Source organism: Rhinolophus ferrumequinum, chromosome X, assembly GCF_004115265.2.
Source record: "Rhinolophus ferrumequinum isolate MPI-CBG mRhiFer1 chromosome X, mRhiFer1_v1.p, whole genome shotgun sequence".
NCBI lineage: Eukaryota > Metazoa > Chordata > Mammalia > Chiroptera > Rhinolophidae > Rhinolophus > Rhinolophus ferrumequinum.
The window spans coordinates 20,202,607-20,215,096 of record NC_046284.1 but is presented as its reverse complement, the minus strand read 5'-3'; the positions used below and the strand labels follow the sequence as shown (position 1 = coordinate 20,215,096).

Sequence of the window (12,490 nt, the reverse complement as noted above, 5' to 3'; positions counted from 1 at the left end):
CTTGGAGGTATGAAAAGAACTTGGTGTACATGGTATAGCAAGCCCATTTTATAGCCTTGAATCAGAAACATTGCAGTAACCACAGGGAGACTTCATTATATTAAAAAAAAAAATGTGTGTTTTCTCTCCTTTTCTTTGACATGACTTGTGTGATGTCTTTGAGTCTGGACTTTTTATGAAAACACTGGCACCTCAATTAACTGAAATGAGAACTGATTTAGTAATGGTAGGCACTCTTGCCGGAGACCTGCTGGCAACAGTGATTTTCTCAGCTATTTCTATTCCTAGGGTGACTACTTTAAAAGAAGCATTTTAGACCAGGTTTGAACTGTGAGTTCAGGATGGAGAGTGTGTCTCCTGTAATTGCCTGTCTTGGCCTATTACAGAGTGACTTTCTTTCAGAAGCTTCAGATGGAGGATCCATTTGAGTATGCTAACAGTACTGTTCAGTGGATTCTAATTCCTTGGAAGGTCGTTCAAGCCCTTTTTTCTGTCAAAGTCCATTTCAGTGAGTGAATAGATATTAGGCATTGGGCCCATTCTGGTGTTCTAAAAATTGAAAGGGTACTTCAGTCATCTTTTTTTCCCATAGGAAAAAAACAAGATGTGACTGGGTTGAGTGTTGAACAATATTCTTTATATTCTTATGCCTGTGCTGGAAACAAGTGGACTTTTTCATTAGCTTGTTCACATGTGTTAGGGCTTTTAGGCACTTAGTACTAGTAAATCTTAAACAGAGTCACAAAAGAGTAGCACTGCACAATACCTTGAGGCTGGAGAAAGAGGCTCAGTACACCTTTCATATAAGGGACCTTCCAATGTTCTACCTCCTGAAATTGTCATTTAAGTAAAAGCTGAATTTTCTTGCTAGCTGGATCCACTACAGAGTGTTTTGGTAACCTTTTGTGCTTACTTTGGCAATTTGAATCCAAAGTTTTGGTGTTTTCCCCCCCTCTGATTTCACCTTTTAAGCCGTACACTAGATAATGTTTTTATTTATTCATTTTCTCGTTTTCAGATCATGTTTTTAAAGTAGAAGTTGCTTCTAGAAGTAAAAGCGTGTTCTCTGTTTTGTAGCTCCATAGTGGCATACCAGCCAGCAGGAGACAATAGCCACACCTTTGATGTCACAGCCATGTTCAAGTCTATTGGCATTTTCCTTGGGATCTTCAGTGGATCTTTTGCAATGGGTGCTGCTACTGGAGTGGTGACAGCTTTAATATCCTTCTATTATATTTATCTTTTCTTGTTAACCTAACAAAGTAACTGAATGCTGTGTTCCATGATATCTCTGAGTTCCATAATTGGCATTGTATTATAATTATTAACATTACAGCCAAGTACTTGGTTTGAAAACATTAGGCAATCATCTTGACCAAGAAATAAAATAATTTAATTGTTTTGCATAGGGCTCCATGTCCTCAAACTTTAACTGCAAAAGTCTAATTAGACACAGGGACCCTTTGAGGTGAATTTTAAGGTTGTAGACTAAATTGGTATAAAGGTAGAAATACTCCAAAGAGCCTCTGGGTATTCCATGCCACTGTTCAGCCTGGCAGTGTTTTGCTCTTTGTTTAAAAGGACAAATAGGAAACATGACCATGACGCCAATTGAACAAGATAGGGTTCCTGAGTTAGGGAAGATGGGAATTCATCTCAGCTCTCACTGATTTTTAACCTTCTGCTCCAGAGTCCTAAGCACTGCCACTAGTTTTCTATTTGAAATATTGGGTAATTCATTCTTGTATTCATTCAAAAAACATTTCTTGATTGCCTGCTACATGTCAGATGCTATGTTCTGGGTATCAAAGATAAACGAGACAAACATGGCCTCTACCTTCTGGGAGCTTCTGGTATAGAAGCATTGACATTTCACCTCGTGGGACCTTGGTGTAGGAAAGTGGAGGGCAGGGACAGCGGGGAAGATAAGTAGGACTGGATGATCTCTGAAGAACTTCCAGCTCTAAAACTTCTAGGATACTTTCATATAAAACAAATACTTTTTTCAAGAATCTGTAAGTTTGCTATACTTCACCTTTGTGCTGGAAGAGATTTGTCTAATGGCTTTTTACAGATGAACTGAGGCACAAAGCAGCAGTATGAAGAATTCTGAAGGAGGAGCCAGGATAGTATTTCTTCCCCATGGCAAGTTCCTTGAGTGTAGGAAGTATATCTTATTAATCTTTTTGTTGAAGGACACCATTGTTAAAGTGAATGTAAAATTCAGCTCAAGATTTGTCACAGCTTAACACGGAGCTTTCCACTGTCAACTAACAAATACTTTTTTGACTAGTATAAGTGAGTGACGTGCCTCAGTTTCTTCATTACGGAGTGCTCCACATCATAGAGTTATTAGTGGATCAAATAAAAGTGAAATCTCTAAATGAAATTGTAATAAATGTAAATTGCTATAATTATGGAAGCTGTCTTGCTTTGGGTCACACATTTATAGTCCGAGTTGGCATGTTGTGTGTCTCATTGTTGCTCCTATCTCTACCCGTCCTTTCCTGCATGGTTTCTGGCAAGGCTTGTGATATCCATAAAACAATTGGATTGACTAAGCTGTAAGACTTCCTTCTAGTAGGTATGGCTGCTCACTCCTCAATAAAATGCTCATTTGAAGAGCTTATTCACTCTGGTGCCATTATTCTGTGACTTTTGTGTTAGAGAGGCTGGAGAACCCTTCTTTTGCTTTCATAGTTGGCTTGCTTTGACTATTATTTTTTTTCTAGTCACACTTCTGTATTATGAGATCTTGTTACCAACCTTGACAGTCTTACGTGACAAAGTTCACCAAGTTACGGGAGTTCCAGTTGTTGGAGACAGGCTTGTTCTTCTTGATGTCCTGGAGTACCTTCCTCTTGGCCGAAGCATGGGGTTTCACAGGTAGGTTACTTTCTCCTTTTGATTGTAAACCCTTACACTGACTTTGCCAGTGATTTTTCTCTACAAGTGGACCAACTCCTCAAGTACTTGGACACACTTGTTGGGATTAGGATTTATGCTGTCACTTTAGAATGTAAAAAAGATTTTCAACGGAAGTGGTTCCTCTCAACAAAGTAAGTCACAACTGAAAATGTCAACACTGAGTAAATAATCCACTTCTGTAAAAGAAGAGCCTCAGTAGAAAATTCGGCAACTCTCTTTATGTGAACTTTGAACTCGTTGTCTTTGTAGGTGTGGTTGCAGTGTTGTTCTGTGGCATCACACAGGCCCATTATACATACAATAATTTGTCCACGGAGTCTCAGCATAGAACTAAACAGGTAAGAGAAATGTTCTAGTTTGTGAATAAACTTTTCCTCCCTGCAGCAAAACCGAAGTCCTTTAATACTGAAAAAATAATTCTTGATCTGTTCAAAATGATGTCTCCTCATTTCATCTCCTCCTCTTTTGACTCCAGAAGTAAATGGGATTGGCAGGTTGAAGGGTGACAGCTTTTCGGGTAGAGGTAGGTCAGCAGAATAGCCAGGGGTTATTGTTACTGTTGTGGCTCCAGTTAGCTTCCTTTCCTGTTTTTCTAATCTATCGGCTTTTAAGAGGAATGTTTTAGAAGCTCACTCAGGTCTGACTAGAACTGTTGCTGTGTGACATAGGTAGGGTTAACTTCTGATCTGACTAGATCTGCTGCTGGGTGATAACAGGGAAGGTGAATTTCCTTCCGTCTTCTTCAAGCACTTCGAGGCTGCTGTGTTTCCAGAAATGTCAAAACATCTGGTTGGGCCTCATGTGGTACTGAATGCTCAGCCGTGCAGGGTACCTGAAGGGAATTATAAAGGAAATAGGCATAGCGTTTTCTAGTCTTAGGAGGTTTATGGGACAAAGACATGACAAATATGTAATGTCTGCAATAGAAACAGATGCATACTTGATTATGCTTACATCTAGAATTAGAAGCTTTAAGTTTTGCCACATGATTACAACACAGTAGGATTAGCATGGAAAGGACTCATGATAAAGCAGGAGCAAAGGTGCTTTTTCTTTTTTCTTCCCCCCCCCCTTTTACCTCCCCCCACCACTCTGGTTCAAGCCGTTGTTTCTCAGTCTAGTTGTGTAGGACACAGCTCCCTGGCCCATGCTGGTATTATGAGCCTTGTGCTGCCCCCCGCTGAGACAGTCGGTTACCGGTTGTCTGTCAGCTGCTCACAGCAGCTCACAGCAGCTCTCGCTGGCTGCCGGCTGCTCACTGCAGCCCAGCTCCAGGGAGAGCCATTGTTCACAATTGTAGCTGTAGAGGGCGCAGCTCACTGGCCCATGTGGGAATCGAACCGGCAACCTTGGCGTTATGAGCATGGCACTCCAACCACCTGAGCCACCGGACTGGCCCACTTTTTCTTTTTTCTGTAGCCACAAATTTAGTGCATGACTTGTGTTTTTTCCCAATACCTCAAAAGAGATTAGGCTCCTTCCCTCAAGCATATACATGAGATTACAAATCCCTTCTACAAATTAATTCAGTACAATAAGTATAGAGAAGAAAATCAGCTGGTGGGGGTAGGTTCACATTTTTCTAGGCAGTGGGATGGGGAATAAAAAAAACTAGGCATATTTAATCTTATTGATATGAAGTTTGTGTACATAAAAAACACTAATAGAACTTTTAGTTGTGTGTTTCAGATTATATGTCATATAAGAGGTCAGAGAAGGGGGAAATGGTTTGAAGCTTGAGAAGCTGGAAAGTTACTGTAGAGGAACTGGTGAGCCTAGAAAGCTGGGAAGGATTCAGAAAAGCCTAAGGGAAACAATACCAGTACAGGCAGAAATAAAAAGGCAGCTAACGTTCTCGAATGGAAGGCAGTGAAGTGCAGAGCAGGGGTTGGCAAACGTCAGCCAGGCCTCCCTGTGAGGTCTACGAGCTAAGGATGGTTTTCACATTTCTAAGTGGTTGGAAACAAAAGAAGAAGAATATTTTGTGAGATGTGAAAGTTATATGAAATTCTGATATTAGTGTCCATCAGTAGTTTTATTGGCACACAGCCGCGCCTGTTTTGTAATGTATGGACTGTGGCTGCTTTTGTGTTACAGCCGCAGAGCTGAGTGGTTGTGACAGGGACCATGTGGCCTGCAAAGCCTCAAATATTTACTGTCTGGCCCTTCACAAGGAAAGTTTGCCGATCCCTCCTCGTGTGGATTAAAACAGGGACTGAGGAGTCACTGTATTGTTCCAGATCCTGGTTCCACTATTAGCTGGCTGTGTGACCAGGGGCACGTTACGTGACTTCTCTGTGCTTTAGTTTTGTCATCTTGAAGATGAGGATGATAATAGTACCTACCTCACAGAGTTGCTGTGAGATTAAAACGAGATAATGCACGCCAACTTCTTAGCATAGTGTCGGGCACATAGTAAAAACTGGATAAAGTTTAGCTATTGTCATTAAACAAATAATAAGTAATAGCATATTCAGTCATTTAAAGTAAATTAAATGTACACTTATTTTTTATTCCCAGTTTTCAGTAATAAGGCAACCCTGGTTTATAAAGATTAACTAACTAACTTGCCCAAAGCCACACAGCAAGTGCAGAAGGCATTTTGACTCCTGAGCCCATGTTGTGACTACCCTGTTTTGTGGGGCAGAGGGCTCGTGCTAAAGAGCAGTGGTAGATAACTCTGGTGGACAGAGAGATGTCGGGTTACGGGGTCCTTGAATTCATTCATTCATCAAGTCTCATATCCCTGCCCTGTTACTACCCCTTGATGAGGCAGTGATGTGAATGGGTGGGGGCTGAGCAGGCAGCTGGACAGGGATCAGAGCACAAGACAATAATGCACAAGCCCTTACTTCCTAAATGAGGGCTAAGATTTCACGGAAAAAGTGACATCACACAGCGAGGGGGCGATATGAGAGTTTTCATGAAGCACTCTGTGCCAGGACAGAAGAATTTGAACGGGATCTTACAGCCCGTGAAGAGGGAAGTGTCTTGAAACTGCCATATTTAGAGCTATTCATTGGATGGGGTGTAGAAGACGGGTGGCAGGCATACCAGTTAGGGTCCTTCTGCAGCATGATGGGTGGGAAGTGAAAGGTAGACGAAGGCAGTGGCAGGGACAACAAGGAATGTTCCAAAAGAAAAAGTGACAGGTTTTGGAGGAGGAGGAAAAGAATGGCTGGATATGGGGAGGGGAGAAGGAAAGCTGATTGGGGAAAGTGAGAGGCAACATTTCTGGCTTTTTCTGTGGGACTGGACATGACATCTCTACATTTGCTCCCCTCTGAATCATGTGTTTTGGGGGATGTATGTGAACTTTACATATTTGAAGTGTGTTTCATTATCTTAGTAATACTCATATTTTCAAATTATGTAACTTATTTACTGGACTAACCTTTTAAAATTTCGTTCCAGTTGTTTGAGCTTCTAAATTTCTTGGCAGAGAATTTCATCTTCTCCTACATGGGACTGACACTGTTCACCTTTCAGAACCATGTCTTTAACCCAACATTTATAGTAGGAGCATTCGTATCCTTTATTATGTGTTCAATTTTGAAAACTTTTTTGAAAGTTGAGATTCGGGTGTGTTTTCCTCTGAGTATAACAAGTAAGGATTTTAACTGTTTTTTTCCTACTCTGTTTTATTTATTCTATTTTTGTTTTTGTTTATTGCACAAATCATACCGACAGATTGAAATGACAGAAAAAAAGTCTCCTACCCTTGTGCCAACCCCAAAAGATAAAACTGTTTGTCCTCTCTTACTAAAGGGAAGAAAGAGTAGCAATGCGGTCTATGCCACAGGGCTGTAGTTGAAAGATGATGAAAGGCGGAAGGAGGCTGCTTTTCTCTCTCTCTCTCTCTCTCTCTCTCACTCAGTCTCTCTTGTTGAGTCTTCAAAACCCAGTTGAAAGGGAGAGGCTGAGTACATGAAAGAGAGCAATCAGTAGTGCCAGCCTCATGAGAAGGCAAGAGGAGATGAAATCCAGAGCATGCGAGGAGCGATTGGGCTTCAGCGGGAGGAGGCACCGCTCCACCATGGTTCCAGGACGGGACAGGTTATGTAGAGATGAAGGTACATTTGCGAGATGGTATTCCTTTCTGTAACCTCTATTTTAATCTGCAAAGTAGGAGGTGAGGTTATCTGCTGAAAGTGACGTAGGAGCAGGTGGCCTATCAGTTATCTGTTATGTAACAAATTGCCCTAAAATTTAGCAGCTTAAAAACAATCATCATGTATTATCTCACACAGTTTCTGAGAGTCTGGAATCCAGCGGCAGCTTAGCTGGGCTGTTCTGGCTCAAGGATCTCTCATGAGGTTGCAGTCATGCTCTGGGCTGGGACTGCACTCTGCAGACTTGACTGGGGCTGCAGGATCCACCCAAAGCTCACTCACACAGCTGTTGACTAGAGCCTTCAGCTCTGCCACTTGGACTTCCCCACTGGGGCAGCTCACAACACAACTTCCCCCAAAGGGAGTGAGCTGAGAGAGACTCAAGATGGAAGCCAAAGTGCCTTTTATAACCTAATCTTGGAAGTGATATACCATCATCCCTTCTGCTGTATTCTGTTGGTCACGCAGACGGACCCCGGTACAGTACAAGCAGAGACTAAATAAGGCTATGAGTGCTCGCAGGCAGGGGTCACTGGAGAGCATCTTGGAGGCAGGTTCCCACAGGTGACAGGAGTTTTAAGGAGAAGGTTTGGAAATAGTTGTAGAGAGTGGGAGAGTGAGTTGATCAAAGACATGCAGTAGGATTGCTGAGCAGTATTAGGGACCCATTTGAGTCAGGGGAATAGCTGTTAAAAGTAGAATCAGTCTGCCCTGCTGGATGACTTTGTTCTGGAGTACTTAGCTGTAAGCATGGAGAAAACTGTCTAGGTGTGGGGTTTTGTCAAGTGGGTGCAAAGAAAGCACAGAGAGGGGCGAGTGAATGTTAGGTATTGGTGAGTATTGAGATGTGGCTAAGAAGGGAAGTGAAGCAGGGAGAGGACTGACTGAGGGAAAAGTAGTGGGGTCTTTGGGCTGGAGGTCCCAGTGACGTGGAAGAATTTTTTGAGTGGGATAGAACACGAAACGTGAAAAAGGAGAGATTGTGGTTAGAAAGAAGGATGTTTGAATTCATGCTTTTCAAAAGAAGTATTTTAAAAAACCACCTAAGAATGCAGATTCTGCCAAACAGAATAGCAGAAATATTTTTTAAATTAAAACTCTAAGTAGGATCTCTGTTAGAAAGTGAGTTATTACTGAAATGCCATTCTGCAGAGTCTTAGTCTTCTGGGAATGAACTTCAGGCAAAAAAGATAAAGCCCTGTTAATAAAAGAACCTTAGCTGGAAGACTCCCATGAGATCAGTAACTTCATATACCTTGCTAGTCTTTGAGAAATTTCTGAGCAGTCAAGTGGCTTGACCCACTGTACTTAACCGGAAATGAGGCTAAATATTTTCCCTAGGTTTCTGAGTCCGTTAGGACTTGAAGTTCCTTAATACAAAATCCTACCATGAAAATTTATCCTGACCAGGGGGAGTTGTTCTCTTGGTGACTATGTTAGTTAGGATGTGGGTTTAGTTTAATATGACAAAGACCCAAATTAACCACGGTTTAAACAAGATAGAAGTTCATCAAAGAGCATACAATGCTTATATGCAGTTCCTTTTGCTTTACTCTCACAGACACTACCCATTTCCAAAGGTACAGCACTGTTTCCACCTTGTTTTGTTTTTAATCTTAGACTTTCCTTTATATTCCTTTCATAAAATGGGGTGGAGGCTATATTGTAACCCCAGAAATAAACATAGTAATTGTAAAGTAGGAGTGTCTATAGACAGCAAAGTGGAGGAAAAGACACTAGCATTGGTTTCTAGTTAAAACTATTCTGAATTCCCATTAAGTCTTCCCTTTGAAGCAGGGTGGAAGTTACAGACTCAGAGGAACACATTGGGACTAGCAGAAATTTCAGTGATAAGAGGTGTTTGAGCTGCCTTTTCTTACTTTTTTAAAAATAATATTTTATTTTTTAATTACAGTTGACATACAATATTATATTAGTTTCAGGTATACATGAGCTGCTCTTTTCTGTGTTCTGAGGAAGCAAAGGCAAGTATCCACCAACATGGACAATTAAAATGAATTAGCTTATTATATTAATAATCTTAAGATTATACCAAAGAAGCTCTGCTTTTAAACATATTTCCTTTCATCTCAGAGTTTTCTGTATGTTAGATCTGCACTGTCCAAATTGGTAGCAGCTAACCACTTGTGATTATTTAAATTTAAATTAATTTGAATGAAATAAAATTATACTTTCAGTTCCTCGGTCACACTAGCCACATTTCAGGTACACAGCATGTTGGATAGTGCGGAAAGTTCATTGGACTGCTCTGTGTCAGACAGTGGGATCAAAAGATTGTGTGTTAGAAACGGAGCTTCCTAAGATAGTCTTTCACAATCTTGAATGTAGACTCTAAATAATATTAATAGTGAAAAGAAATTGTCCTTAACCTATTAATAATTTTAGATTGCTATTTTCTTGGGAAGAGCTGCCAATATTTACCCCTTGTCCCTCTTACTTAACTTGGGTAGAAGAAGTAAGATTGGATCAAATTTTCAACACATGATGATGTTTGCCGGTAAGTTATCACTTTCCCTCTTTGCTCACTCCAAGAAACCACTCACAATGTATATGCCAGCTTGCTTTTAAATGGAAATGATATGCTGGTAACATAAGACTCCCTTAAACATTGAAATTGCAACTGCCAGTAGAAAACTTCTTTATAGTGACCCATTCCTTTCTATGGCAACTTTTTCACGTGCTGGTTCCAAATTCCCAGTTCAGAAATATGTCACACATAAATGGAGAAGATAAAGATTAATGTATTTTCACACAAAAACCTGTATGTGAATGTTTATGGCAGTTCTATTCACAATTGCGAAAATCTGGAAGCAGCCCAATTGTCTGTGTTGGCAATGGGTGAATGAATCAGCAAAGTTTGGCACGTCATGCCATGGAATACTACCTAGCACTAAAAAGAACAAACTGATCCACATAATAACGTGGATGAACCTCAGGGGCGTTGTGCTGAGTGAAAGAAGCTAGTCTCAAAAGGTCACATACTGTATGATTCCTCTTATATGACATTCTCGGGAAGACAAAAGCATAGTGAGGGAGAACAGATCAGTGACTGCCAGGATTTTGGCAGTTTGATGAAGAGGTTGGACTAAAAAGTTGCACAAAGGAATTTGGGGGGAGGGCGGGTAATGAAACGGTTCTGTGTCTTGGTTGTGGTCGTGGTCACACACCTCTGTGTATTTGTCAAAACTCATGGAACTGGACACCAGAAAGAGTGAATTTTACTGTATGTAAATTTAAAAATAAATTTCAAAATATTGTTAAAAGAATGCATGTCAGTATTATCTACTAAGTCTTTGTATTTGTATATACTTACATATGTTGATATACCGGGGGTTCCAAAAAAAATGTATACAAGTGGACACTTTGGTCAGCGTGACTCAAGCAGTAGTTCGCCATAATCAGAAGTGTCTGGACGCTGATGGGAACCACTTTGAGCACCTCTTGTCATTGCAGAAGTCAAACGTGACTTGTATTTACCTTTTGTTACCTGTATATAGTATTGCAATTTTAATAGTGTTTTTCTTTCTTAAAATGTGTACGTTTTTTGGTACTCTCTGTGTATCACGTATTTGTTCACATGCTTCTAAGTTCTCAGAATGTGCTGTATTTCTCTTGAGTTTACGAAGCTCGCATCGGTAATGAGTTACTGAAGAAGTACCTCTTCCGTTCCCTTTTAGGTCTTCGTGGCGCAATGGCATTTGCCTTGGCCATTCGGGATACTGCCACTTACGCCCGACAAATGATGTTCAGCACGACACTTCTCATTGTGTTTTTTACTGTGTGGGTATTTGGGGGTGGCACCACTGCCATGCTGTCGTGCTTGCATATAAGGTAAGTCGTGAGCAGGGACTTCATTTTAACATTAAATTAAAATTCAGGTTATTTTTCTTTAATCATGAAAAGGTTTTAAGCTTTGACAAATCTATTATCTTTCACTTTTTTCCTTTTAAAAAGTGTATAATATGTAGTATAGAAAAAATGGAAAATATGCAAAAGGAAAATAAAAAATGTTGTTAACACTTTGAGGGATGCCTTTCCAGACCTCTTGCGGTATATTATATATATTTTTTAACAAAAAGGGGCAACACTACAGGTAGTGTTGTAAACTGATTTTTAAATATGAGATAGCATGGACATTTATGTTAATCATTATTTTAATGGCTGGATGTATCATAATTTATTTAACCAAATCCCTACCGTTGGACTTTTGTATTGTTTCTAGGATTTTGCTATCACTATTAGCATTCGAGGATTTTGCTATTACTGTTATCATTAACAATGTGAACATTTGTAAATGCATTCCCATGTGCATTTGTTTGATTATTTCCTTACAATGCATTCCTAGAAGTGGAATTGCTTGGTCAAAGGATATGTATGTATTTAAGGCTTTTGATCCATATCACCAGATTGGATCAAAATTTTTTCTTTTATTTGAAGCCCATGAGACAGTCCTGTTTATCCCACCCCTAATCAATGCTAGATATTATCATTCTTTCTCATCTTTGTGATCAGCACGGTTTCTAAGCTGCCAATCCAATGTAGAGAATGGAAGGTCTCCATCTTAAATGCACACTCACTAGTTAATGTATTCAATTGGAAAGCTTCCTTGTATCTCAAGAGTTCTGCAGTGTTTCCATGGATACAGCAGCCTATGTTGCTATGGCCTTTGTAGATTTTAGTTCTGTGTTTGGCTGAAATTTCATAGACCTTAAGAGCTACTGAGCTTTCAGAATGTGTAGAGTTCATTAGAGAAAACAACTGTTTCACATTTTATAGAATCTGTTCTCCATTTTTTCGTCCTGTAATGCCTTTCTTTTAACATTCTAACGACCAGCCAACCCTAAATCACACTTTGAATGTTGTTCTTATTCTCTTTTTCTCTTTTTACTATTCAAATCCCTTTATCACTGTTTCTGTGCTGTTATTGTATATACTCGAAAATACACAAAACAATGTTCGTATAACCCTGATTATTATTTCAGGGAGGACCTGACATTTGTTGAGCACCTACTATGTGCTGGGCATTGTGCTAAGTGCATTTTACACGTTTATCTAATCACAATAGCTCCATTTTCCAAATGAGGAAATAAAGGCTTAAAAAGTTGCAAAGTTGCTCAAGGTCATAATTGTCTACTTAAATACTGGACAGAGGAGCCTCATCAAGAAATGAGGGTAGTAAATTTTGGAAGGATTAAACTCCTTCCTTTTCTCAAGAGCTTGTAAATGAAGACTCTTCTACTAAGAAAAACAAAATTAAATGTAAGATGATTTAGGGAAAATAATACTCTTAAACAGAGTCTCATTGTTTAAGTAAAATCAGTTCTCTGCCCTAACTGCCGTCCACACAAACCCCAAACAAAATACCCACTCTTACTCCTCCCTAAGAACCCCACAAAACCCCTCTACTCACATAAAGTTGAATCCCCCTC

The 12,490-nt window shown here is 40.0% G+C and overlaps 1 protein-coding gene across 3 annotated transcripts in view; it reads left to right on the top strand.

The window, feature by feature from the left end:
* Nucleotides 1-12,490, top strand: part of SLC9A6 (solute carrier family 9 member A6) — a 50,481-nt gene that overhangs the window by 19,763 nt on the left and 18,228 nt on the right. For all 3 annotated transcript variants that reach the window (XM_033109130.1, XM_033109139.1, XM_033109121.1), the window contains 6 exons: nucleotides 1,078-1,219; nucleotides 2,781-2,886; nucleotides 3,178-3,266; nucleotides 6,343-6,456; nucleotides 9,447-9,558; nucleotides 10,739-10,892. In XM_033109130.1, the coding sequence (XP_032965021.1) occupies nucleotides 1,078-1,219; nucleotides 2,781-2,886; nucleotides 3,178-3,266; nucleotides 6,343-6,456; nucleotides 9,447-9,558; nucleotides 10,739-10,892 (717 nt within the window). The remainder of the gene's footprint in view (nucleotides 1-1,077; nucleotides 1,220-2,780; nucleotides 2,887-3,177; nucleotides 3,267-6,342; nucleotides 6,457-9,446; nucleotides 9,559-10,738; nucleotides 10,893-12,490) is intronic.